Source organism: Amblyomma americanum, chromosome 1 (genome assembly GCF_052857255.1).
Source record: "Amblyomma americanum isolate KBUSLIRL-KWMA chromosome 1, ASM5285725v1, whole genome shotgun sequence".
NCBI classification, from domain to species: Eukaryota; Metazoa; Arthropoda; class Arachnida; order Ixodida; family Ixodidae; genus Amblyomma; species Amblyomma americanum.
In genome coordinates this window covers 32,322,444-32,349,780 of record NC_135497.1, presented here as the reverse complement: position 1 = coordinate 32,349,780, position 27,337 = coordinate 32,322,444, and the positions used below count along the sequence as shown (strand labels likewise).

Sequence of the window (27,337 nt, the reverse complement as noted above, 5' to 3'; positions counted from 1 at the left end):
GACGGGATAAAGCGCCAAACCAGACCTGTGCAAATAAAAATTTAAGGGTGGGATCTGTGAGCGGAGCCTTGATAGAGAGACCTCAAGCTGTCGTGAATGGCTTGATTGCCTGGTCCACGAATACATTAGGTGCAGGTAATCAACAGATCTTAAGAGAAATCCAGTTGTCATTTTTAACAATTTTGGTCTTCGAAACCTAGCTGTTGTGATGTACGCTCTAGCAGGAACGATAGGTAGCACGGGGCCATTGAGGGACGCCTTTGCCAGGCAGTCCCGAACTTCATCGTCTCTCACACCGCTATGACCTGGCACCCATATCAAGAGAACAAGGCTCAAATGCGGAGGCATTAATGAATGGAAGGTGTTTAAGATTGGCGAATCCACAGCTGAAGCAAGAGCCGAGCACAAAAAAAGAGTGTCTGTAATGACAGCCATTGAAGCGAAAGATGGCTGTAGTTTGCGAAGAAGTTTGGTTTAGAACAGAATGCGGTGCCGAATTATATCTTTTTTTTTCAATGCCCGATGTAAGATACCTCAAAAGAGCATTGCATCTTTGCAATATATGAAACAATGCTCAATCGCTCAATCAGTTCTGAAACATCACAACAGCGGCAAATTACAGTAGTCACAGGAATGCTATTTTTTATGTTTCAACTGGCAATGTAGCTTATGGAAAAATGTGTGCGTATATGGTGAGAGGGACATTTTACGTACTCTTTTCAGTACGTGATGTTCCGGTAGACCAAAATACACAGAGCGGTACATAGGCGCAAGGAAGAACATAGAAATTAAATCCTCGTGTAAACGTTTCCTCGACACTGAAAACAGGAACTCAGGGAAGGAGTGAATAAGCAGGAAACGAACTGCCAAATTACTCATAATGCATTAAGTCATTGAAACACGGGTGATCAGAAAAATTTGAAGGCACAGTGAGGTTTAGCAAAGCATTAACTAATTTAACTGGCAAGAATGCACGCTCTATTGGGTGTGTAGCGTCACGGAAAAACATGAAAAGTGAAACTATCTGTCGGATATGCAAACAGGTGGACTAAACCAAGGCCACCAGCTCTTACAGGCCGAAAAGCTTCACACGCCTCATAGATTCTAGAGACGAATCCCACACAAAATTGGCGACAATTCTGTGAAAACGTTGTATATAGGATATTTTGCAATGAATAATTTGGGAAGGATAGTAAATTTCATTGGCGGGAAACAGATTACATGCGGTCGCCATGCAAAAATTGGGAGACCGTGGAACACACAAGTCTGAGCATAGCGCTGAAGAGTTGGGCACTCTGTCTTTCCCGTAATGCGCACTATGCTAATAAGCGCTCAAAGGGACGCCAAGGTACAGTCTTGGTCAAAAAACCTCAGGCCGCTGTGAATGGGCCAAGAGCGGCCGCGGTCCGCTATCGTGGCGCTGCCACCGACAGCGCGCGCCACCACTCGCTTGCGCTGAAGAAGAGGAAGAAGACAAGGAAGCATGTTATTAGAGGACGAGGAAGAAGAAGAGGAAGAGGAAGAAGGAGAAGAAGGAGTAGGAGGAGGAGGAGGAGAAGAAGAGGGAGAAGAAGATGAAGAAGAAGAGGAAGAACAAGAAGAAGAAGAAGGAGAAGAAGAAGCAGCAGCATGCCCCTCACTCTCGGGCGTCCCTTGATAAGGCGCCCGCGAAGAACCTAGTGCAGCTTACATTCTACCTGCTGCGGGTTTATCTTTCGAACGCCGCGCCACTGCGCTTTGTGCAAGTAATGGCACTAGCCAGGGCGAAGCTTCCCGATGCCCTCGCAACGCGCTGTGTCATAGAAAATTCCCTAATTGCCAAGATTGCTAATTGTTATATTTTGTTCTGCAAATTCAGAAGCCCAGACCTTCAAATTACCGTGATAGCTATTTTGTGTATTGTGAATGAGTCGACCGACACGGTTCCATATTTTCAATGTGTTGCTGTTCGTACAGGAGACACAAATTTAAAATGTGACCTTGACTTGCCTCCGAGCACGCTTGTGTGTAACCAAGTTGTGTTTTGGTGTGTGAACCATTTGCTCACCTTCTTTGAAAACGCGATCAGAAGCCGCAGTTTCGACTGCAAAGGGCTCCCTTCGGAAAGTGCTCGTAGCGACCTCTGTAATACAGAATATTTGAAATACATCGTAAAACACACTTGCCCACTAAGAAACGACTGTATACTTGCGATCGGAGCAGCGGTCTTTTATATATCCACAGACATAGTGTAAAAAAGTTTTGGAATTAGAGGACAGTCTCCTTCCCTGTCTAGCCATTAGAGTTACAACCACTCCTTCCCCACTTTGGAATGTGTCCACTGTCTGGCCTGTGTTAACGACATGTGGAATACTGACTCATTCCGGTTAGTGCCCCTTCCATGCACACATAATCCGATGCAAGTGGGTCCCGTGCTCATTAGGCGTTACGGTTACGTGAGTTATTGCTCTAAATTCGGAGTAGAGAAGCAGAGACCACAGCCACGAGATTATCACCTTGTGATAATGAAGATCAGCTTCATGGTCGCGTGATGACCACGGCCAGGAGATGATGAACGCACTGCTTCCTTTTTACATCCTGCTCTTTACGAAACCAGTGTATCAAAGTAGACGAGTTTTTGTGAATAAGCTCAGAATAAAGCAATGGAAACGTAATAAAAATCGCCACGATTCTCTGTGCTACATCACGTTGCGTAAAATTTCACGGCTGCTCAAAAATCGCTCCAGTGCCGGGCAGCTTCGCCCTCTCCAACGTTATTACTCGTTCAAAGCGCCGCCGCGTGGCGGGCTTAAGACAAGAACGCAGCAGGCAGAATGAACACTGCATTAGATCGTGACGGGCGCTGTTACCAACAGAAGCACGAGAGTGAAGGGCACGTTTCCCCCGAGCTCTTATCTTCGGAGCAACCTCACAGCGTCCTGCAGTTTTTTGACCAAGACTACTTGGGTAGCCGACGTGTCCATTGCATACCAGCATATTTAGCAGGTTGGATCCCCACAATTCAAACCAGGAACCGCAACTCTTAAAACGATTAATCCGAGCACCTGACACCGAACAAAGTCCTCCATTAAACGAATAACTTCATAGATGTTTGGCTAATCAGCGCAGAAAAACGCGAGGTCATCTGCATAAGCTAATTCCTTCGGTTCGTAACCCATAACACGAAAATTACTGACGGCTCTACTAGTTATAACATTTACGCAAAGCGCCTCCAAGTATATTGCGAACAGGAGCGGGGAGAGTGGCAACCTGGTTTCAGAGAGGACTGAATACAGACAGGTTGTGAGAGACCGCCGTTTACTGTTAAGCGCGTATAAGATTTTGCAGCAAAGGCGTATCCCATAATAGAGAGAATTGAACCAATACTAACGTGATGTAAAAGAGAAAAAATTGCTGGTAGACTAGGCCTGGTTAACCCTGGTCGAAAGCGAGAAGCTGCATCTCCCTGGCTACGTTTGTGGTCGAGCGACTGGCGGACGCGTCTCATCGATCATTCCTAGCATTCCGCTGAACGCATCAAAGTGCATCGTCGTTTTATCTGCTCATGAGATGCGGCCAGACGCTTTCCCGCTTTACCGAACGTCAATGTCAAAGATCAAAGGTCAAAGTCGAGATAGTTGGTGTAACAGTCGCTGGCGTCGCTGCTGTAGATGACGTCATTGGCATTGGGGTTTAAGGACAGTGAAGGGAAAGTAGATTTTAAGCGGGTAGAAGTAACCAAGCGAAGGTTATCTGATTGGTGGCTAAAATCAAGAGAAGAGTAAAATTTCATAAGTCATGGCTGGGTGGCTTGAGCCACTGCCCGATATAAAGGGTTCAGCCGTATCCATCCATCCATCCATCCATCCATCCATCCATCCATCCATCCATCCATCCATCCATCCATCCATCCATCCATCCATCCATCCATCCATCCATCCATCCATCCATCCATCCATCCATCCATCCATCCATCCATCCATCCATCCATCTTCATGTGTCGTACCGTACTACCACCAGTTATGCTCATGGTTTGACCTCTAATTACATTCAATGGGAAACTTGTGGCCTCGCTGACCTCTATGCAAGATTCAAGGTCAAACTTGCGGCCACGCTGACGGCTTGAAAAGCGGGCGTAGTGAAGCTTTTCGCTTCAAAAATAAGTGGTTGGCTCTATCGATCGAACGCCTTAGCCAGGTCGATTTGCAGCAGGACAATTGTTGTTCATGAGTTTCACTGCAGTACTGCAACACCGTGCGCGAAATATCTGTATTAGTCTGTATTGACCGTCCTGCACTGACAAGTCTAAACTTTGCACGAGCCCAGATTGAGGCAGTTGCCTCTTGTGCATAAATGTCGTAAGAGTGTTGTGAATTGAGCTGCGCTTTCCCGGCAAAATTAGGTCTGCTTTTTAGATCGCATGGATAACAGACATTCTTTGCTGCTACAGGCACTCAGTGTAAACGGGTTACCAACTACCAAAACCACCGTTGCAATGCGATGTCAGCAGCAGAGTTCTTTGACATTTTTTTGCGTAGCACCAGTTCCTCGCGTGCAGTCGGCTTTACGACTTAAACCACACGTCTTTCCGAAGGCAGTATCGTCAAAACCGTACGACTAGAACTATGGCTGGTATGGAAAAAAAAACAAGCGCCCACACGTAGCCGACTGGAACGTAGAACGAGAAAAAAAGGCAGCCAAGAACTTGAAATCAACGCAGATAAAAGGCGAGCAACCGCACGCAACGAAGTCACGAGATGACGAGATACGCCGGCTAAGGTGGCCACTAACCGGCAGCCGGCGACAAGCAAGCCGCAGAGTAGTCAAGGTGGACGGCACAAGAGCCGCTGGCCGCTGCTGTGAGGGAACGTGATCATACAAATTATTTTATTAAAAAAAAGCGTTGTTCTTTCCAACCAAATGTACGCTGACAAAATATGTTTAATGAGTAATTAAAATATATTTAAAATCGTTAATACTTACTAATATGTAGCCACTTATTTTTCTTATATTTGTGTTTGTCCGCACACTTTATTTCGGCGGTGGTAGCTGACGTGCGCCTTGAGAAGAGAACATTCCAAACGTCCGTTTGAGTGCAGCGTTTTTCATATCCATTCCCGAATAGAAATATTGCAGCATAGAAAAATAAAAAATATCGACCACACCCTTCGTTGTAGCAGGGAAGAAAACTGAACTAGTCAATGATTGGATTGGAAAACTTTTAATTCGTCAGAAAAGGCAGAATGCAGGCGATCCGTACTAGGTGGCTATTAGTCCACGGCTGACAGCGACCTGGGTAGCCCATTCAATGACCCGGGTTTGAACTCCCAAGTCTGAGCTGACCAACACGGCCTCCCACTGCTCGAGAGTAGGAACCTGTATTAGAGATTTCGGGGGCGGCTCCTCTTTACAATTCCACAATAGGTGATCATAAGTGGCTAAATCACCACATAATGTACATGCAGGGTCGTATTCACCGGGGTAGAATTTTGACAACAGGTAAGGCGTCATGAAGGATCGCGTCTGGAGTCGCCTCCAAGTGGTCTCTTGCTCCTTATTAAAGGCTTTGTCTGGAGGAGGGAATATCCTCCTTTCAAGTTTAAAATGATTAGTAATATCGTGAGAAGATGATAGGCCGTCCTTCGAAAAACTCTCAGCAACGACAGCGTCCCCTGCTCGGCTGACGAATCCTCGAGCTGTTATGTATGCCGCTTCGTTACCAGGGTTCCCCGAGTGAGCCGGGACCCATATCAATTCAATAATTTTGTCTAAGTCTTTGGTTTGACCCAATATGCTCATTGCCACCTGAGAAATTCTGCCCCTCGCATTATTGCGTATAAACACTATCCGCAAGAAAATGAACCGAGTCAATGGTGCCCTGTGTCGACATAGATACACACTTCCAACAAAGATAAAGATTCTTATATATAATGCATACTTACTTCCAACCATTAACTACTGTATAAGTGTCTGGGGTACCACAACGAAACATAACAAACACAAGATCTTAGTTGCACAGAAGCGTGCTGTCAGATCGATTGCAAACCATGGCATTCCCATGCGTTTCCTTACTTTAAGCAATATGGTATTTTGTCTTTTGATATATTGCACAAGTTCATATTGTTATGTGCATACAAAAATGCAGTTAAAACAAACAATCAACTGTTCCTTGCAGCCTTTAATCTACATCAATACACACCAGTGTACAATACCCGATGTATTTTACCTTGGCTTCTACCCTTTTGCCGTACTTTACACCGTAAACAGTCCTTATCCTATAACCTAGGAAATTACCTCAACACATTGGCAGAGAATAATGTTTTTATAGAAGACATCTGAAAGAAACAGTGATTATCTGTCATGTGCATTTTCGAATCTATTGTGGCATCAACATAAATAGGTTTGGTGTATTATATTGTCTATTGTTCCTATTGTTTATGTGCATCTCTGTTGTGTACGCGGTCAGGGTTACACTATTGTTGTCCTTTTTCTTTGTTTGTTTTGATGGGGATATTTAGCTCAACTTCAGCCTGATGTTCGCGAAACACACTGCTGTCGTTGTATTCATGGGGCACTGGGTGCTACTTCAAGCTGCATTATGCAGCTTTTTGCCCAGTGTCCCCTTTTTCCACAGTAATGTGTGTGGACAAATAAATTTTCAATTCAATTCAAAATTTAGAGTCGCTGAGTATGGTAGTAGCTTCTGTGTACAGAAGACAGAAGAAGACAATGAAGAAGACAGTGAAGTACAGAAGACAAAGACATCACGAGCATTGCCTTCGTCTTTTCCATGCTGTACCCACGAGGGTTGGCTGCTGATGTCCTGCGGTGGGCGTACGCCATTGGCGTCTTCATTTCCTTTCAGCGAGTGATCAGTGAAGTAGCACCTAAGATGGCGTCGCCAGGAGCTTCCAGTCTGGTAAGCTCAGCTTAGTTTCTCGATCTGTTGGCAGATTCTGCTTGCTGTACTTCCTTGCACTACGCCGATAGTGATAAAGTGACGTTTTAAGGTTTGCAGCTAGGTCGTTGGTTTTTACCAATTTCGTCAGTTTAGCATTCCGCGAAACCATGTATTTACTATTTCCTTTCACACCGGTTTTGCGCTACAGCGCTTTGGCGCCACTCGCCCTGCTTGCAGTTGCAGGTAACTATCTTTACTCTCTTTCGCAGCTGGCGTCGCGGCCAATCTAGTTGCGCAATGTTCCGCTTTCTAAGCTGTAAGAGGCTTTCAGTGCTGTGAAGCGCACATGTTTATTCTGCGTATGTAATGCAGTGAGCGTCACGTTAAGTAAGAATAAATGTGGCCATTGTTTCCAGTTGTCGGAACCAGCCAGAAATAAGAACATCTTGTGAAATGTTTAGCAGGCTTTCTCCTTCCTAGAGCAGTACTTGCACGAACGGTACTCGATTGTAAGGAAAAAGGGATGTACTGTACTTTTCACTAGCCAGAGGAGGAATGGTCCGTTTAATGCCACTGTGACAGGTACTCTTTAACCGCTGCTGGGGACGAAAGCACTGTTGTGTAAGTTGTCAGTATCGTGGGTCATAAAAAATAAGCTGCGCATTATACATAACACTGCGTATCTAAAGACAAGTGGTCTTGTTTTGGGGCATGATAATGTCGCAGTCGACAGACAACTGCCATACCGCATTTGTGAAAGAGCGCAGGCAAATAGGTCGAGATGGTCTTAGTGAATTGGTTGAATGAGCTTAATATACCTTGTCTTACTAGGAAGACTTGAAGACAGTTTTCAAAAATTGGATTTTTGAGGTAAAATAATGGTTTTTGCGGCATTGTATTGCCAGGGTTGGCGGGCATCAGAAATACGATGAAACATGTTAACTAGTCAGACGTCTAACTAATTCTTAATAATTAACTTTTTGACTATGAGTTAGGTGTGTAGCTGCAACTAGAGATTTGTAGGTGGCCGATTATCCTAGCCGCTGCGGCCGGATAAAATTTGGCAGCTTCGTGTGAAATTACATGCGGTTTCGAAAACTTGCAGGCAATGCAACCCCTCATGCTTACGTAAATAGTCGAAAATGCTAAATTTTGTCGAGCCACAGCGGCGAGGGTAATCGCGTTTTCGAAATTACAAGAACTGATACGGTGGTTACAACGGGCCCCGCCGCGGTGACTCAGTGGTTAGGGCGCTCGACTACTGATCCCGAGTTCCCGAGTTCGAACCCGACCGCGGCGGCTGCTTTTTTATGGAGGGAAAACGCTAAGGCGTCCGTGTGCTGTGCGATGTCACGTACTGCACGTTAAAGATCCCCAGGTGGTCGAAATTATTCCGGAGCCCTCCACTACGGCACACCTCTCATCCTTTCTTCTTTCACTCCCTCCTTTATCCTTTTCCTTACGGCACGGTTCAGGTGCCCAACGATATATGAGACAGATACTGCGCCATTTCTTTTCCGCAAAAACCAATTATTATTATTACTAACGGAACCCACTGCGGTGGCTCAGTGGTTAGGGCGCTCGACTACTGATCCGGAGTTCCCGGGCTCGAACCCAACTGCGATGGCGGCGTTTTTATGGAGGCAGAACGCTAAGGCGCCCGTGTGCTGTGCGATGTCAGTGAACGTTAGATCCCCAGGTGGTCTAAATTATTCCGGAGCCCTCCACTACGGCACCTCTTTCTTCCTTTCTTCTTTCATTCCCTCCTTTATCCCTTCCCTTACGGCGTGGTTCAGGTGTCCAACAATATATTATTATTAATTATTAATGGTCGGGTACAAAGCTTTAATTGCAACTAGACGCCTAACTCTAATAGTTTTAAACTTAATGAAATTAGTTAACCATTTTACTAGTTAAGATTCTTCACCGCTTTTTTGACGTCCGCCAATCCTGGCAATACCGTGCCGCAAAAGCCATATTTTTGCCTAAAAAATCCTATTTTTCAAAACTATACTTAGTCTTCCAAGTCACACCCGGTATAGGCAAACTGCGTATGTGATAAGCTGTCACTTTTGTCTTCTGCATCGGTGAACCTCTAATCTGCAGCCATTTATTCGCAGGCCCAAAAACAAGCTCTTCGTGTTCTGTATGAAAACATGAAAAGTGCTTACCTGCGATGCCATTTCTACTTTTGGAATGGCTTTTGAATTGCGTGCGATATGGAACGTTGTCATTTTAGAATTATTTATCAAGGTTAGGGGACTAACTTGGACAGCGGCTTACGAAAGCAAGGTTACGAGGACGGGAAACGATTGCCTACGAAGTTAATTTTATTGCTACTTTTTTTTCTATAATTGAGAGCCAGACATCCCACAATAGATAGCAGTCGACAAAAATAAACAAATATGAGGTATTTGTCTATTGCTAAATACAAAGTTGCGGAGGAGGGGGAGGAAAAACTTTATTAAAGGAAGGGGAGTCGGGCCAGCTTATGGGTGGGGCCCTCATTCCAGGGCTCCACTGGCTTGAGCTGCCCGCGTACCTGTTGTATTAGGGTCCGTTGGTCCTCCAGGTTAACGCTGGTCAGCAGCGCCTCCCACTGCTCAAATGTACTTTCTGTCTGTATAGCGTTTGGTTCGGCCCAACATCCCCACGAAATGTGAAAGAGTGTAGGGCGGGCCTGGCACCAGGGACATGTGTCCGAGTATATAATGTTGGGTGTATGAGATGTAGTCTATGAATGTTTGAAAATGTGTTCGTCTGGATCTGCCGCCAAGAGACGGAGTCTGGGTTGTCTAATTTCCTATGAGGTGGACGGAAGTGTCTCCTTTCAAGACGCTGAAACTCGACGCGTTCGTTATACCCCGAATGTAGAGGGGTAAAAGCGGGCACGGTTTGTGGCCCCGCTCGGTCGATGTTGCCTCGAGCTAGAGCATGTGCCCTCTCATTTGCCTCCAGCCCCTCGTGGCATGGGGGGCAGGTGATTTGGTGGTGCTTTGCGAGGGGTGCAGTGCCCATGAGCCGACTGACGTGCTTGGAACACGGCCTCTCGGGAAGTTTCGACACGCGTGTTGCGAGCCTGTGAGCACATGAGCGCTTTGGCCTTGGGACTCGTAATGTCTAATGGCAGTGGCCACGGCGGTGGTCTCCGCGGCCGCTGGAATTTTGACTATTACAGAAGCAGTGAATAGAGTGGAGAAGCGGTGGTCTACTGCCGCCACTGCGTACTTGTCATGGTCCGGGTATGTTGCGGCGTCAGCATAAACCACGTTCGCGGAATTGGCTAGGCGTCGGCGTAGGTAGGATACTCGCGCTCATCGTCTCCCTGTGTGAACGCCTTTAAGCATATGTTTCGGTATCGGGGCCACGCTGATGTATTTCCTGTGTTGTTTTTCTAGAGCGGATTGAGCGTCTAGTGCGCGGATGTCCGCAACTGTGCCTACTCGGAGTAGGATAGCTCGTCCAGCTTGGGTGGTGTGAAGTCTTAGTGTTTGAGATGCATGAATGGCTGCTGGTAGTTCCGCAAAGGTGTTGAAGTTCCTAGAGCGGTCAGACGCTCTGTCGAGGTGTTTTTAGGAAGCTTAAGGGCCGTCTTCCATACCTCTCTTATGATTGTGTCAACTTGCTGCTCCTCTCCTTTTGTTAGCGCGTGAAAGGATAGTCCGTATGAGATTCGGCTAAGTACGAGCGCTTGCACCAGCCGAAGAGTGTCTTCTTCTCGCATTCCTTGGCGATGTTTGATAATGCGGCTGATCATGCGAGCTATCTGGTTTGTGGTGGTTTTGAGAGTCTGGATGGTGTGGGTAACACAGAGGTTGCTCTGTATACAAAGGCGGGCTGCTGATTGTAGGGTGGTTTCCTTTTGGCCCAGGGAACCCTTTATGGCCCATATAGTTATATCATCCGCGTATATAGTGAAACCGACATTTGGAAGTGCTTGCATAGCACGCGACAGCCTGAGCATAGCAATGTTAGCATTGTTGAAAAGCAGGGGATAAATAATAGCTCCCTTAGGTGTGCCTTTGTGTGGCATATCTTTGACGTCGGAGCGGCTTTGTCAATTGCCTATCGTGGCCGTGCGGCCCGTGAGGAACGTACGCACGTAAGCAAATACTTTTTCTCCGCCGTTAAAGTCATTTACGGCTTGAAGGATCGCCTCGTGGAATATGTTGTGGAAGGCGCCCTTTAAATCTAAGGCCAAGATGAGATGTTCTTGATCTCTGGGGATGTTGGTAAGTACTTATTCTCTCAGGAGCAGGAAGGCGTCTTGGGCTGAAAGCCCTGGCCTGAACCAAACCATAGTAGGGGGAAGAGGTTATTGTCTTCAATATAGTTTTGAGGCGGGTGTAGATGTCTCGTTCATAGAGATTTCCTAAACATGATGTTAGGGAGCTGTGCCGGAGGGAATCAAGTGACGGCCGCTTGCCGGGCTTGGGAAGGGTGATAATTCCGGCATGACGCCAATCCTGAATTGCAATACCCTTCTCCTAGAGGTCATCACTGATGAAGTCAGTGATGGCTTTGATATGTGCATGACTCGGGTTACGAATAATAGCGTTTGTGTTGCGGTGTTGCGCGGTGTTGCGCTGGGATGCACGGGCTGCGGCTTGCACCTCGGCTATTGTATCGGGGCCTCAAGTGTAGAGTTTGGAAGGCCGTTGTAGGTGATGGAGTAAGTTGCGGAAAGTCCCCACCTTCAAAGGCGAATTTCTTCACAAGGCATCCGCCACCTTTCTTTACTGTCACAACACAATTTACGCTAACGCATTCGCGCTACACTCGTAACTGCCCTGTGATTTTTTTTCGAAATTTTGCTGCATAGAATGGAAAGTGACAGCTATAGTACGAGCCGTAAAGGGCCTTCAACTTACTCGTCTCACTTCCGAGCAAGGTTCCATGTTTTAACAAAACTTTGGATTATTTCAAGGTATTTTGCAGGTGAAGTTCAACATCCGCTGGGGCAACAGGAGCAACCAGAGTTCCATCATGAATACATCGGAATATATTGGTGAGGGTTCCCTCGCCCGCTGGTTTGCTTGGCTGGGTTTCAATTTTTCGCCTGTAGTGATTCTTGCTGCCTTGCATGGAAAGAGAGAAACTAGTAAGTACATACCATTACCTAGCCGGCGTTCACAGGACAACACGAGGTGAAACCGATGGCTTTGCTACTTGCTACTCGAGCTGGAACAAAGGCGATCGTGGCCTCCTTTTATCTCTCTTGGGATTTTCGGTGCTCCGAACGTGCTGCCAGAGAGCTAAAAAAACTGAGCGTGCAAGAGGTACTGCTTTAATTTCATGATAACGTAGCCAAGATATTTGTTTACCGCTAAGTTCAGGCGCTAGATCATGGATGTCACTGCGAAGTTCGAGCAGGTCAGGCGTACTTAAAGAAGTCGGGGTGATAAAGTTTGCCATTTCTGAGGTGCACTTCACTATTGAAGAGGCACATTTACCAGAAGTCCTGGTTTTACGTGTTTTGAGTCATCTTTATCTTTCCTTTGAAACTATGTTGTGTATTCATTTCTTTCCTCTTTGAAGGAAGAAGGGCGTAGGCTCCCTTCAAGAGCGCATTGTCAAATTGTGGCTGAATGCGGCCTTGCGCTTTCAGAGTTCGCTTGTCATGCGAGAGATGCGGGGTTCGATTTTCAGTCCTGTGGCGTACCCATCGGTTGCACAAGCTTAAAAAACGGCCTTTCGTCACATTACCCTCCCTTGACATAAAATCTATCTGTAAGGGACTGAAATTCGTCTTATGCGGTAAAGGTCACTGCTACCCTGTTTTGTGTACTCAAGTTTATGTCAATGACCTATTTTCAAGTATTTCACTGTAAAGAATCCAAGCACAAAACAACTGTAAGAGGAAAGCTTGTACTCACTGTATCACTGGTGATCAAACCCTGCACTTCCCTCATGCTAGGCGAACACTCAAACGACTAGCTCAAATGCCTGTTCTCAGATGGACTTCTTCAGCGTCTACTTCCTTAACTCTGGATAAAGTTTCCAGTGGATAAACACCGAAAGGAGCGACCTTGAAGTAAAGGGATTACCTAAAGTTTGATACTTCAGCAGAAGCTTTACTGTTCTGCGAAGTGCAGCCCATCTAGAGGGAAACACACCGAAAACTTTGTAGCGCATTGCGAAAGTTCAATGTAATTTGAACACACCTTGCTGGAATAGGCGTGGGATCTGGTTACACCCAAAATAAAAAAAAATGGTACGGCTTCAACGTAGGTAATTCGGGTAGGACGTGCGAAAGCACATAAGGCAACACCGCTTCAAAGGTAACCGCATGCATGGTCTTATCGTCAGCCGCCACAGCAGCCGCGCGCCGGGGAGGAGGGGGCGGAGTGGAGTGCCGGTTTCGCGCGTTGATGGAGGAAATGCGCAAGGCCTCCGCTGCTGGCGCTACGTCGAAGGTCAAAGCTTGAGGCGGCACACATACCCCGGATTTTTCAGCTTCGCCTGTGAGGTAGTGCTGTTGTAATAAAAAGGCCGACATGCTTGATATTTCGCCTTTCCCTAAACAGACACGTTAAAGAAGAGACTGCGCGCTGTTATTATGAAGAACAAGATCTTGGCACGAGCTCTGGCGGCCTCCAAGAAAGAGATCAGTGAGTTAAAGAAGTCCAACGGCCGCCAGCAGAAGGTGTTCAACCTGGGCTTGCCGCAGGTAAGAATCAATGTTGCAAGGGTTTAAGTGTAGTGCGAGAAAAAAAGACGTCTTTCCTATCCATGTGTTACTGCGTCTCTCCTGCTCCTCGAAATAAACAATGCGTTGGAGCTAGATTTTGACAGTCTTTAAGAAAATCAACGGAGTGTCATTTTCAGTGATTATAGCGCGAAAAAGAACGAGACTAAGAGAAATACCTCTGTAGCCATCCCTTTTGCGCTGAAGTAACCTAAAATGGCATGCTAAGTACAACTTACCTAACTTAACACTGTTTAGTGAACGATGTCGACGAAGGTTTTACTGGAGCACGCACACAGCCGTCTTGTACAGGTGAATATATATTTAATTCACCTTTTTGCTAATTAACAAATTTAAATTACCTGTCTTTTCGTCTTCGCAGCGGGCCGTGGTTCTGCGATGAGAGTTAGTGATACGTATCCAGATAGGCCAGCACAAACAATTTCTGTCCAACATGATAGCGTCTATCCGACAGCATTGTGATCGTGATAGGAAATCGAAACCACGCGCTCATGCATAACTGACGCTATGACCGGCTAACTGTTTATCCATTACAGTTTTGTGAAATTTATTTCCTGCAGTCAGGGCGCGGTTGAGGGTACATATTATCCCTATGCAAGAGCGTACAGGGACGTGATGTTTAAATCTCGCATGCTGTATTTCAAGCGAAAAAAAATAAACTAGGAAGTCTCTTTTAAGAAAAAAATCTTCACGGGCATTTCTCGAGACACTCGGCATCTTGTACTGAAATTTTTTCGCTGAAGTTGTTGATTATAAACTGGGCTAGTTTACCTCTCTGAATTGCAAAACGAGGAGTGTTTAAAAATACGCTTACCTGGCGATGACAATAGCTTATCAATCTGCGCAAGGTAAGCCTTCGTAGATATGGTTATCATTTTTCGAAGTTTGGCAGAAGTTAGCTAAGCCGTTAGCTGTGAACTTTCGATTGGCGGGAAGATTTTTAAACCCATTTTCCTAGGTGATAAATCAGTTTTTTGCTGCCCAGTCAACCTGAACATAGCCAGATGTGTTTTAGAGGAGAGTAATTGAATGTAGTTGTCTCAGTATTCCTTTGAGGGCCGTTAAATATATTTTATTCTTTTTTGCCATACAAGTTAATCAGGATATCATTCCCGCAGTGGTTTTATAGACGATTGTTCGACTTTATTTCAGCAATAGTTATATGGATGACGCCTTTCACATCATTGTGAAAACTATGCTGTTCAACTAACAAGACGTGTCCGCGATGCTAATGTATGCCATAATCTAAAACCCGCAGTTCTTGAGCTGGCAAACGAAAGTTCTCGAAGTGGGCTTTCAGGGTAAATGCTTTCAAGAATCTGTCGTCTGTGAATGTTTCCCAGGTTGACTTCTGAGTGTGCGCACTTAAGTAAGAAGGGTTGCCTAGAACGGCTCAGTTCAGTTCAGTTTAGCTTATTATCTTAAAAGTCCCCCACAGGGGAATTACAGAACAGGTGGGTTCTTATACATACAGTAAGGATCATCTTATACATGCAGTAAGGATCATGGTAACTAATTACTGAAAAAAATGGTCATACAGAAGTTGCAAAAAGGAAGATGGGTAGGTAGTAGCAACGATTTCGCGGGGAAGGCCGTACCAGTCGACCTTTCTATCACAAGAACTTGTTTGTTCTGCATAAGACAAAAAGTTGGAATGTTTGTCTCGGTTTGTCGAAGTTAGAGCACCAAATTACACAACGATGTCCCTTCGGGGAGGTCTTAATTACTTGTTAAAGCTGCACAAAAGTTTAGTACGAAATTGAAAACTTGGGATTTCAATCTAAAAAAAGAGAAATTTAGCTGAAGCCTTTGTTTTGGGCTGTACTAGGGTATTACGCCTTACGCCGCGAAACTTGTGTGGAGCACGCGGCCACCGTAATCCGCCACTATTTGCTTAATGAAGTACTAGTGCAAGTTGTGTTGCAGTGGGCAACGTCACTTGCACTGTGGTCTTGGTATAAGCGGCGATGTTACCGGAAGCTTAGATGAAAGGGAAATAGGAGGAATTATTCGAATTGGGGGAAGCTGCAAAAGATAAACGTTTTATATTCATCCTTGACCGGCTAAAAGAGCTCCATAAAGGACGTTGTTTTTTTCCAAAGCGTTTTGCTGGTCCAGGAGAGTGTGGTTCAGGGCCCCGTTTAACGACCTTCTTTGTGACTGAGAATTGTGCCTTTTGACAACTGACAACGTACACCTACTCTAAGGCCGCCGCGGTGGCTGAGTGGTTATGGCGCTCGGCTGCTGGCCCGAACGACGCGGGTTCGATCCCGGCCGCGCGCGGTCGAATTTCGATGAAGGTGAAATTCTGGAGGCCCGTGTACTGTGCGATGTCAGTGCACGTTAAACAACCCCAGGTGGTCTAAATTTCCGGAGCCCTTCACTACGGCATCTCTCATAGCCTGAGTCGCTTTGGGACGTAAAACCCCCCATGGACCAAGAACACCTACTATGAGTGAAAAAGAGCTCTTTTCTTTACTAACACTCCGTGCAGGTAAAGACGTGGCTGAAAATGGCTAGGCAGCACTCACACACAATGTACCAGTACCAGTCACGAGCCTTGACTTTGCTGGATGAGATAATGAATCCCGGTGTCGACTTCACTCTGGCCCGAGTCTCCGACGCCGACGACGATGCAGACATTCAGGACCGGTGCGTATTTTTTACCATTATTCACCGTCGCACTTCCACGTCCGTGACCAACAGGCATCGGGAAGTGGTGGTCGGCTTTCTCTCCAGCCAAGTGCAGTTTATTTATTGAAAACGTACTGGATGAATTGAAGACCAAGGAGGAGGGCAATACATAGAAGTAAATGAATGAAGTCATAATCGCAAGGAAGGGATGGCTCTCGGGCACAGTTGGGGAATTAGGAGGATTTGGGGTGCAGGCGCAGAAGCGACTTCTAGTCGATCGTTTTCATAGCCTTCAGAGCTGCAAGTCTTACATACGTCGGCCAGCTACACTACTCGAAGCAGGCCGCTCGAACTGCTACGTGCCGCGATGGCATGTTGTGCTTCGGTGCTGGATCGTATCTGGTCTGCTAGGTTTGCCATGCAGTTATGCGATATGTGCTGAATTATGAATTTTCTTCCTCGAGAGTAATGGGCAAGTCCACATAAAATGTTGATCTCCTTTGTAGTGTTCTTGGAAGTGGTTGCATCTGTCGTGCACAGGTGTTTCCCGTCTGGCAAGAGCACATTTCTGGCGTATGTACGGGGTGTACGCTGCGTGTTCAAGAGCTTCGTGTAAGAACTCTTGTAGCCGAGTGAGCTTCAGTGTCAAACACCGGCGCTTGTGTTCTTTCCGCTAACCGGCGCCTGCTTTCTGCTTTTATTTAGGTGCGAACGTAGTGTATCAGTGCTTTGCGGGGGAGCCTTCATTCAAGCTTTCGATATGGTTTTTGATTTACCGTGTTCGGCAGGAAGTTGAGGTGTGGGGCGTTGTATGTCTGATCAACCCGACCCGATTTCACGGCTGCGTTTCCCCCTCCACGCCAGTGTGACCCGGTGTCCATATAATTTTGCCGTTTGTTCCGACGTCTCTTCCTTATGTCTTTGGTCACCGCATCTTTTGCAGTTGGTGCGGACAGCTCTGCTATAGATGCGCATGAGCCAGTTACGATTCGATAGCGATTTAAAATTCTCCGTTCCGCAAATTCACCTGTGGCGGTGATTGTGGTGTGGACCGCTCTCCGTAAGGCAAGCGATTTCGTGTTTTAGATGGAGCCTCCGGGTAGGTGGCACCTTTGCTGGCCATTGATTTGAAGTTCTGGCGCACAGACCCTAGTCTTACCAATAGTGGCGTTTCTAATTTCAGCGTACGTGTAGATATCTGCTGTGTTCTCCGGTGTCCTCAGTTTTGTTGTTTTTCCAAAAAATTGCCTACCCACCGCGATTCGTGCGCGGTGACCTTGTCCTAGCACAGGCGTCCCACAGGGCAAAAGAAATGTAAGACAGCGAAATCATGAGCGAAGAACAATATGTATTAAACAACAAAGACCGCTTGGAAAATACTTGAAACTACTGCAAATAAAGAGCAAAGTATTAAAAGACCAAATATTTTCAAGAAAGCGCATTGAATACACGTTGTTTAAAGGCAGTTCAAGTGTGGAAGAGACTACTAATGCGCGTTCATTCCAGTGGTCGATAGTAGGTGGGTTAAACGAGTTCTTGAATATGTTAGTGCGAGCCAAGTATGGCACGTGCAATGAATGCGTGTTTGCACCACGGTAAGGTAGTGTATGTTTTTCACTTCACTGTGACGAGTAGAGCTGTTGTGAGCTAGCGCTTCTGTTGCGTGTTTTCTTCCGACAGTGCTGTCTGCGCGTTGTTTGGCAGTCAATCAGTGCCCTGTTTGTCCAAAAAGCAGCCTTAATACACATATAGTATTTACCAGTACCCTGACAGTCGAAACTTCTTTCCGGAATCCATGCTAAAATGAGACCAAGGCAGTTTTCTCCAAGAATGTGACTGAAGTTTGATAATTGTGTTTCATAAATTTCCACGTAGTAGAGATTAATGTCACGAGGCGATAGTTACTAAAGCAAAGACGGTCACTTTCTTTTTGGATATCGATAGTACCCGGGCTGTGTGCCAATCGAAAGGAAGAACACAGTGCTTTGTGCTTTAATATTAACTGGAGCAGCCAAGTTAGAATATTGACCAAGGATTCCGCGTAGGGGCTCAGCAATGAATTTAGTATGCTGCCAGGCTTAACACGAGCCATCACTTTAAGATTAAGTATAGCGTGCTGAAAACAAGTTCGCACCTTACTACGCCGAATGGATGATAAAGTAGTGAGCAATCAAATTGGACGTCGCTGTTTTCCGAATTGAGCCTGAGGCTGGGGTCTTTGGCAGTAGCTCAAGTATACTCCGCCGCACCCACAGAAGGAAACGCAGATCGCTTGGTCTGCGCGACGAAATAAGATCTTTCCCGCTGCACGAGCCTCACACAAGTGCATACCCGCGTCCACTCCACGGGCACAGATTGAACGCTTAAGTGTAGATGTGCACGACACTGAACGCCTGCACATCGTTGAAGGGGACATTTGGGCTCTTTCACTGCGCAAGCAGTCCTGCACAAGACAGCACAGTGGGCCCTCACGACACTGCATAGTTGGACATTGGAGGCGAAAAACGAGGGTGCTCCATTGCCGTTTTCAACGCAGGAGGCCGTCCTTGCATCCTCCGGGGAAAAGGTCAAAGCCACAGCGTGGAGAGCTCTCCGTGATCCCAGAGGAAGACGAGGACGTCAACGCGTCGAGACGGTTGCTCCTCGGCACGTTTACCCTGGACTCGGAGACTCGGCTCCGGGCCGCAGGTTGTACCCCATGGAAACTTTCTTCCGTGTACATTCTACATGCCGGGGCACTGCCATTGCATTTTCCGCTTTGCTCTGAATAAAGAAAATTAAGCTGGAGGCACCCGATGAAATTGAAAATTGGTTTTCGAGGAAAAGAATTGACGCAGTTTCGGTGTACACCCGAACCTCGCCGTAAGGAAAAGGATAAAAGAGGGAGTGAAGGAAGAAAGGAAAAAAAGACGTGCCGTAGAGGACGTCTCCGGAATTATTTCGACCACCTGGCTCTTTTCGTCCTGGCCAGCATTGAGGGCGAAGGATATCATCTTATTGAGTAAGAAACTCATGTTAAATTATCAGTTTCTCTGGTATGGCGATGTATGTTTTCTTCTCAAGTTTTATGCCAATATGTGAGGGAAATTTTAATGGGTGAATGAGGTGCAACGGTGTATCGGCGCTGCTTATTAATCAGCGTTACCGAACCTGGTGGTGGTAGTGGGTTTTTATTAAAGTAATAGTAAAAAGGAAGGAAAAGATTTTTGCTGGCCCCGGCTTCTGCAATCGATGCTGAAGTACCTGAGCTGGGGCAGCGGAAATAAAGGATAGCAGGCAGAATGGCGAAATGTAATGAAAGAGGCAAGAGTACAGGAAGAGAGGATAGAGGGAGAAGTAGTATATACAAATTATTACACAATAAGAAATGTGTTCAGGATGTGCGCGTGATTAGCTATGATGGAAGAATTAAAACACGCGCGCACAGCACTGTGTTGGCTACAACTGGAGTGGAGCGTCCTGTTATTAATCGTTCGAGGTAGAGCTCGCAGAGCTTTCGGTCACTGCGTGTAACTACCTGACGGAGAACAGACCGGACGCCAAGCCCAGCCCATGTGTTCGAGGAATGCACAGAGGCTCACCAAGGTTCGCTCACGAGTGCGCGCACTGCCCTACGGCCACAATAGCGTCTTGAGGGAGCCTGGTAGTATGCCCAGTGCCCGATAGGCCGCAAGCATATCGCGACGAGCATCGGCGACCGCGGCACAGTGAAGGAGCAGGTGTTCAAGTGTTTCCACTGCACCGAATCCGTCACACACATAACTCGTCGCCATTCCGTGACGCTCCCGTCGTTCCCCTGGCCACACACAGCCAATGCGCGCGCGGAGGATCATTACACATTGTGACCGTGTAAGTGCGCGACAGCCGGTGATACTGTTGATGCGCTCACCTCCTGCGTTGCGTGGGTCGGGGTGCTGCTTTCGGAGATGGTCGTGGATGGCCGCACGCACGTCCTCCAGCGCAAGGGGCAGATCGCTGGCAGGTAGTTGATGTGCAGCGGTCGCGAGGTTGTCAGCTTCTTCGTTGCCGGCGATGCCGCAGTGACCGGGCACCCACTTTGCACGCACGGCACATCCGCTCTGCGCGAGGCGCTCGAAGCGCGAGCGAATTTCCCGCACTAGTGGGGTACCGCGGCCGTTAGATTGCAGGCGGCTGAGGGCGGCGCGGTAGTCGCACGGCAGAGCACTCCTTGGCGGCGGAGGGCCGAGGGTGAGCAGCAGGTCCAGCCGAGCAGGATCTCCATCAACGCCGCCGTGGTAGAGGAGCCCAGGAAGGTTGCGTGTTGCTGGCTGTGCAGTCGCAGGGCGGGGATGGTAGCCGCCGCTGCAAGGGAGCAGCTGTCGCGGGCCACTGAGCCGTCGGTGTACACGAAGAGATGGTCCTGGAGCTCCTCGTGTATGACGGCTCTGGCCAGCTGCTGCACAGCACAGAGAGGTGTGCTCCGCTTTTCCGCTATGCCGACGATCTCTCGCTGTACCTCCGAGGCAGCAGGCCAGGGCGCGCAGGAGCCGTAGGTGGGAGGGCCTTGAGTCGATTGCTCATACTCGAGCATCACCGCGTCCATTCGTGAGCGCGGGTGCGAGCGCATACGCTGCAGCTGCGAGCCGCCTTCCGGTGCGCGGTGAAGCCGGTCGATGTGATTCAGTGCCCTGCGCGCTGCTGGGAGCTCAAGTGGCCACGCTCCTGCGTCGGCCAACGTGGCGGCGCACTGCGAGTTTTTGGGCAGGCCTAGGCACACGCGCATGGACTTGCGGTGCTGCAGCTCGAGTTTCTTCCAGCACGGCTTGCGCACCGTGACGAGCGGCAGAGCATAGAGCACCGCCCCCAAAGCTGCGGCATTGTATAGCCTCAGGGCGGCTTGGTGGGAGATGCCCTGGCCTCGAGCGGTGAGCTTGTGCACGGCGGCGGTGATCCTCATCTGCAGCGTTACCTAACCTGTGATTCTCCACCGCATAATTATTTATATAGGGGTGAAGGGGCTCGTTTTAATATGCACGAAGAAAGCCAACAGTCAGTGAAATGAATGTTGAAAGGAGATATATTATTGATACTGGAGATTAATGGGACATTAATAGCGTAATGATTTTATCTCTCAAGATTATGATTATAAAGCAGAAGAAAAAGCAAGCACATGCTGCCGGTAGGATCCGAACACCCAACCTCTGAAAATTACAAAATTCGAGCCGACAAAAAGGTGTTGCTGGCGTACGTTCATTTCATACACGATTTTTACTCGGACGTCATTTTTAGCTGCTGTATATATATATATATATATATATATATATATATATATATATATATATATATATATATATATATATATATATATATATATATATATATATATATATATATACGCTCTTTGTAAAATTTTGGATTTCAGTAAGAAGCTCAACGACCCTGTATTCTGGCCTTTATGCAAATATGTACCGTGTAGAATACTCTTGCCTCAGCTGGTGGCCTGTGTTTTAAGGACAATTGGATTGGATTGTAAAACATTTATTGCATCTAGAGCAGGTTGCAGGAGACACATACTAGATGGCCGCTAGCCCATGGCTGGCGGTGACCTCACTGGCCCGCTCGATTGCCCGTACTAGAATCTTTGGGTACGAGCTGACCAGCACGGCCTCCCACCGCTCGTGAGAATGGAGCTGTATCAACTCCGCCGGAGGCGGATAATTTGCGAAATTCCACAGAATGTGGTCGTATGTGGCTCTTTCACCACATTTATGGCAGTTTGGGTCGTACTGGCCACGGTACATGAGGTCAAGCACTGCCAGATTCAGAAAGGAGCGTGTTTGCAGTCGGCGCCAGTTAACTTCCTGCGCTTTTGTTAACGATTTCTGTGGTGAGCCTAAAGTGATGGGTGATGTCATGAAATGAGATCAACCCGTCCCTCGTTAAGTTCGGGTCGGAGGGCGCGCTCACTGCCCGGTCGACGAAACCTCGGGCTTGCGCGTGAGCCGCCTCGTTCCCTGGATTAGACAAGTGTGCCGGGACCCAGATCAATTCAACTTCTCTAATCGGAAGGGTTGTGTTTTGAAGGATGCGGAGTGAGGTAGATGTGATACGGCCCCTCGGGAAATTGCGAATGGCTGTTTTGGAGTCGCTGAATATAATATCAGCACGCGTGTTCGCTAAAGACAATGCTTTTGCCGCTTCATCCGCGGTCTCGGGGTAGGTGGTTTCTATCGACAAGGCCGCAAACTGGGCGCCGTTCCCGTTCACCGCGATAAGTGCAAACGCTTTTCTCGGGGTTGTCGGTATTCCGCTGCGTCCACGTACGCCACATTGTCGTTCCGGCCTTATGGTGTGTGCAGGGCGCGAGCCCTCGCTGTGTAAAGAATTTTTTTAATGGCTAAAACCTTTCTGCACTAATCGTTTGCTTCGTAGCTCTCGAGTAAGAAAGACAATCAATAAGGAACCTTGTCTCACATACAACTACGGGTATTCCGAAGTGCAGTGTATGGCTGTTTTGTGTTACGTGCGGAATGCACACACATGTAGAGAATAGAAGAAACTACCACCACACCATGACTCTCTAGGAAAGAGCTCACACCTGATTGACAGGCAGCATGGGAGAACACAACAGAATTTCTTCTGGTTAGGTTAGTAGAGGGTGTAGCGATGTAGATTGAAACCACTTGCGTTCAGGAGCGTTGTGCCTAAATGTTTCAAGCGGCTGCGCACTGTAGACACCAGTTCCAGGAGACTACGCTGCCAGGTGCCCTCGACTCCAGCGTCCTTCATGGCCTGAGTCGCCATTGGTCGTGAAACAACATAAAAAAACGTTTTTGTGCTTGTCGACAAAGAACAAGAATCAAGCAGTGGAGTGATTCCTTATGTTTAGCGATTTTTTCTTGGCCGACATAATCATCATGAAAGAGTAATGAACCTTTTTTTTTGCTTTTTGCATTCTCACTGCTTAGCAAAATCGGTACAGATAAACGACAGGTAGGGATTTAATTATTAGCCTCCTCACTTGGGTTTCATAGATAATCTGTTTTAGTTGTAATAAGAACACAGCACACTATTAATACAGCACACCACAGCACGGCACAGTAATAAGAGCACAGCACAGTAATAAGCACAGCGTCACGAACAGCCAGCCGAACCGTCCAGGCACAGAACAGAGACCGCGTTCAGTCCAGAGCACGCACGAGCGACCGATCGTTCGGCGCTTCTCGTCGTGTTCTTCGTTGAGCGCCAGGCTCTGAAGATTCTAAAGCCCGTGTCCAGTCTTACATAGTACTTGAGCTCTTACCATCACCTGATGGGTGAGAACTTACTCATGTGACGATTGCTGCTTTTCGGTTTTTCGGCGTTTTTTTTCCTATTTATACGTGTTCCTGTTGCGAAAAAAGTTTCAGTTGCGAGTCTATATGTTCATCCTTCGTCCGCTTGTCTTTTTATGCGCTTTTGCAAGCACACATACCACACTTGCCTACTTAATGCCCTTATATACGACAAAGTTCGCGTCAACCAAACTTTTCGCACTATCCGCCTTAAATTTCCATATTTTTCTTATCCAGTTTTCTCCTTGTTAGTGCCGTTGGTAACTGCAGGTGGAAAGGAGATTTGAAAAATAAGCAGTTTTCGGTTATCGATATGCTATTTGAACCTACCAAAAATCCCGATAAAGTTCAACAAAATGACCTTTTGCTTTTAATAGGGGTCACGCCGAGGAAAAGTCTTGGTGCCAGGTCTAGCGGACGCATCCGTATCTTTGATGGGCCTCCTAGTTCTTCTACGAAGCCTCCGGCATCAGTGCTTGACTGTGTGTTGGTCTTCTGTTGTACCCCCTACCTTGCTTGAAACATCCGGATGTGCAGCTTTTAAACCAGCGCCTGTACATTCCTCCTAAATGCCCTCTTTTGCTGAAAACTTTTTACAAATACTTCCGCAGCGGTCAACGCAATGAGAATCCGCGGCTCCAACATGTACAGGAGGTCGTCGCTGTCGTTAGCACATATTCCCAGCGATAACGTCTCCGCACACGGTAACTTGCCACAGATACAATTTGCCGCAAGAAACGCCCTATCAGCTTCAACATGAATTCGGCTGGCTTAGGGAATGTGTGGTGCCATGCGATGTTCATTCTGGTGCCATTTATAATTAATAACATGGAGTCAGAAGTTAAGTGGAAACTTCTGCTGTTGTTCCTTCGCCAACACTGTTATCGTGCAGGATTAATGCGTTATTTTTGCTCATTTTTTGAGAAACTGTGAGAAACAGCGGCAGTGTGTCAATGAGGCAAAATTTTATCATCCTCCGCATTTCTGTTCTCTGCCATGTACTGCCATACGCACCTCGAATTTCAGGCTTTCTGAATGTCAACTAAATGAATTTAATAGGTTGCGAAGCTATTCCTGTGATGTCGTTTTAACTTTTTAAAGCGCTTAATAAGATTAACAGATGTCCTTCTACATTTTTACAGAAACCATAGAGAGGAAAAGCCGGGGCTCCATGTCCAGTAGCGAACGTCCCTCCAGTTCCTCTGGGAAGCCTCGGGCACCAACGCCAAAAGGTGAGTTGTTCTTCCCCTTGCTCTGCTTTGAACTGGTGCATTCCTAAATTTTCAAGCCTAATTTTCCCAGTGCCTCGCTGGGAAGTGTCGTAATCTGCTTAAGCAATTTTCAGTTCTTACGTAGCGGTCACCGCAAAGAGCATCCGAGGCTCCAGTCTGAACAGTATATCGTCACAGTCGGAGGCCGTCACGACCTATGCGGTCTGTCCGCCGATGGTAATATTCAAAAATATCAATATAACTCAAATACAGGCCCCCTAGCTTAGGCAAAGTCTGGTTTGTTATTCGCCACTGAAAAGTAGCGTTTTCTTTACTTTCGGCACCGCTAATTTCTGATATTAGGAATCTGATCAACAAACGAGGATTATCCTCTCTGTGCCGTTAGCATACAGTCAGAGCTTAATCGCAGGCGGTGTATTTGGCAGTTCCCCACAATTTTCTCGGAGTAGTTGACTGCGGTGCGGGAATGGCGGTTTGCTACAACCTTCGGCGTTTACATGCTGTGTCATGAAAACGAAGGCGGATAAAGTGTCGGGAGTATTAAGGACGAAGTTAAAGTCGATGAAACGGGCCGCTACGGATAGTGCGGCTGGGTCAGTAGATCACCGGGAGTGGCCTTTCACTGCGAGTAGACTTAGCGCTTGCGATAATGGTGAGTGTGGATGGCTGAATCTTGTTCGTCGAAATAGTGCTTTTCGTGTACGAATGTCTGAAAAAAAAGCTTACTTTTGATATAGTAGAAATCACGGAATCGTAAAGGGAAGTTCGTAGTAATGAACGTAACCGATCAAAGTCCATAGTAGAGAGAAACTGATCAAGTGGTTCATGATAATCACAAACTGAAGAAGGCAGAGAAATCCTCAGGGTGCTTGAAATTTTTGTGACAAGTACAGTAGCCTTAGTCTGGGCAAAGCGTTCCTTACTGGTGGGGTTTAAATGAGGTCATCCAGGAAGATCACCCTGCCGTAATAAAAATACGGTCGTCTAGGAAGATGACCCTATTTAAACCCCGCCAATGACAATCTCTTTGCTCGGACAAAGACAAGTCCACTTGTCGAAACGTTCGTAAGCAACCGGCCTGAGCGCGATATCTTTTTTCTAGCGCTAATGACTTGAAGTTTTAACTCAACGCAGGACACAGCAGGAAGACTCCTTCAAACTTATCGCTTACTTTTCTTTTTAACATTGCCATCAGGTTCCGTACAATCCCTTGGATGCAAGGTCCGCGGCCCTTGGTGGACAGATGGTGGGGCAGGAGACTTGGACTACGCATTTCTCGAGTCGCCCAACCCAACGGCTCCATTACGCCAGGGTAACGAACCTGGTGAAAAGATGGTGACCGTCGATGCTCAGAGCCGCATTCCAGAGGTGGCCGATCCGCAACACCAGGAAACCGCCTCTGAAAAGCCTTCTTCTTCGACCAGCACTGCTGTGAGTAAGCGGGTATGCACTTGTGAAGCGTCACGAAAGATTGTCATTACTTTGTCTGCGTAAATCATCCAATCAATAAATTAATGAAAATTAATAATTAATTAGGTAGTTAATAATAATCAAGCAAACAAAAGCAAGCGAGCAGTAAATCAAAGTTTACTTCTTCCAGACGAGTACACAATTCTGGAATGGTTACGTGGGCTAAAACCATGCTTGATTACAGTTTGGCTAGTCCCCGATATCTTATTTACAGCAGCAGTTCTGACATCCATTTTATAGAGGTGAAAAACAAATGAACATAATGTAAGCATATTCGGCGTCTAAGGAACATTAAGCAATGTATGTTGTTCAGAATGGAAACAAACAAAATGTACATATACACTTCATGGGAATGTAAGTAAAAGCGTCCCTTGCATTAAAGACCTAATTTGGACATAATTTTTCAAAATGGGCTGGTTTCAGAAGCATAAAAATAAGTACAATTTTCCTGTAATAGACAACTAGTTTATAGATCCCACTTTCTCAGTAGCTGTCAGAACGAAAGATGCCGAGTAACGTTTCCTATTAGCAAATCCTATATCAAATAAAATGCGTTAGATCCTGCTCATGTACCAGTCGAGATGAGCCAAATATATTCGTAAGAGCTTTCTACAACAGCTAGAGCTTCTTAGCTGGGTCTGTTTTGAGCGTGGTTTCATTTATTCCTTCCACCGGGCTACCTTCTCGTCGACTGCGTACGATGCGAAGAGATCGGGGGGAAGATGTGATACCAGATGACGACGATAATGATGGGATCATCAGCCCCGTTGCCGATGAAGCAAGGATGCGCCTCTGCTGCAGTTAACGTGAAAGTGTTTAGTTAGACTAGTTGGCAGTGGATATCTCAATCCATTATTACAAGCGAAATGGCTGACGGGAAAAAATACTAGCTGTCGTCTTGTTTTCCGTCTGTACGCGTTTCCTATTTCTCAAGAACTCGGATTGTTGTGTGTAACAGTGATGCAAAATATATTCTAGACCCTATACATTCTAGCGAATTTACTTTTCTGCTACCAAAGTGTGAGCACTAGAAAAGAAGGCTGTCATGTCAATGCTTCTCACAGAAGCCTTCTATCTGTATTTACTTACTGATGTGAAAGCAGAGCAGCGCACGCAA

The 27,337-nt window shown here is 46.8% G+C and overlaps 2 protein-coding genes across 2 annotated transcripts in view; one reads left to right on the top strand and one right to left on the bottom strand.

Moving 5' to 3' along the window:
- LOC144125662 (atrial natriuretic peptide-converting enzyme-like) overlaps positions 1–27,337 on the bottom strand; it is a 996,499-nt gene that overhangs the window by 327,803 nt on the left and 641,359 nt on the right. The window lies entirely within an intron of this gene.
- LOC144115043 (uncharacterized) overlaps positions 6,823–27,337 on the top strand; it is a 56,290-nt gene continuing 35,775 nt past the window's right edge. Inside the window, exons 1-7 of the mRNA XM_077649169.1 lie at positions 6,823–6,898; positions 11,819–11,888; positions 13,408–13,550; positions 16,084–16,241; positions 18,760–18,911; positions 24,661–24,750; positions 25,946–26,181. Coding sequence (XP_077505295.1) covers positions 6,872–6,898; positions 11,819–11,888; positions 13,408–13,550; positions 16,084–16,241; positions 18,760–18,911; positions 24,661–24,750; positions 25,946–26,181 — 876 coding nt within the window. The 5' untranslated portion in view covers positions 6,823–6,871. The remainder of the gene's footprint in view (positions 6,899–11,818; positions 11,889–13,407; positions 13,551–16,083; positions 16,242–18,759; positions 18,912–24,660; positions 24,751–25,945; positions 26,182–27,337) is intronic.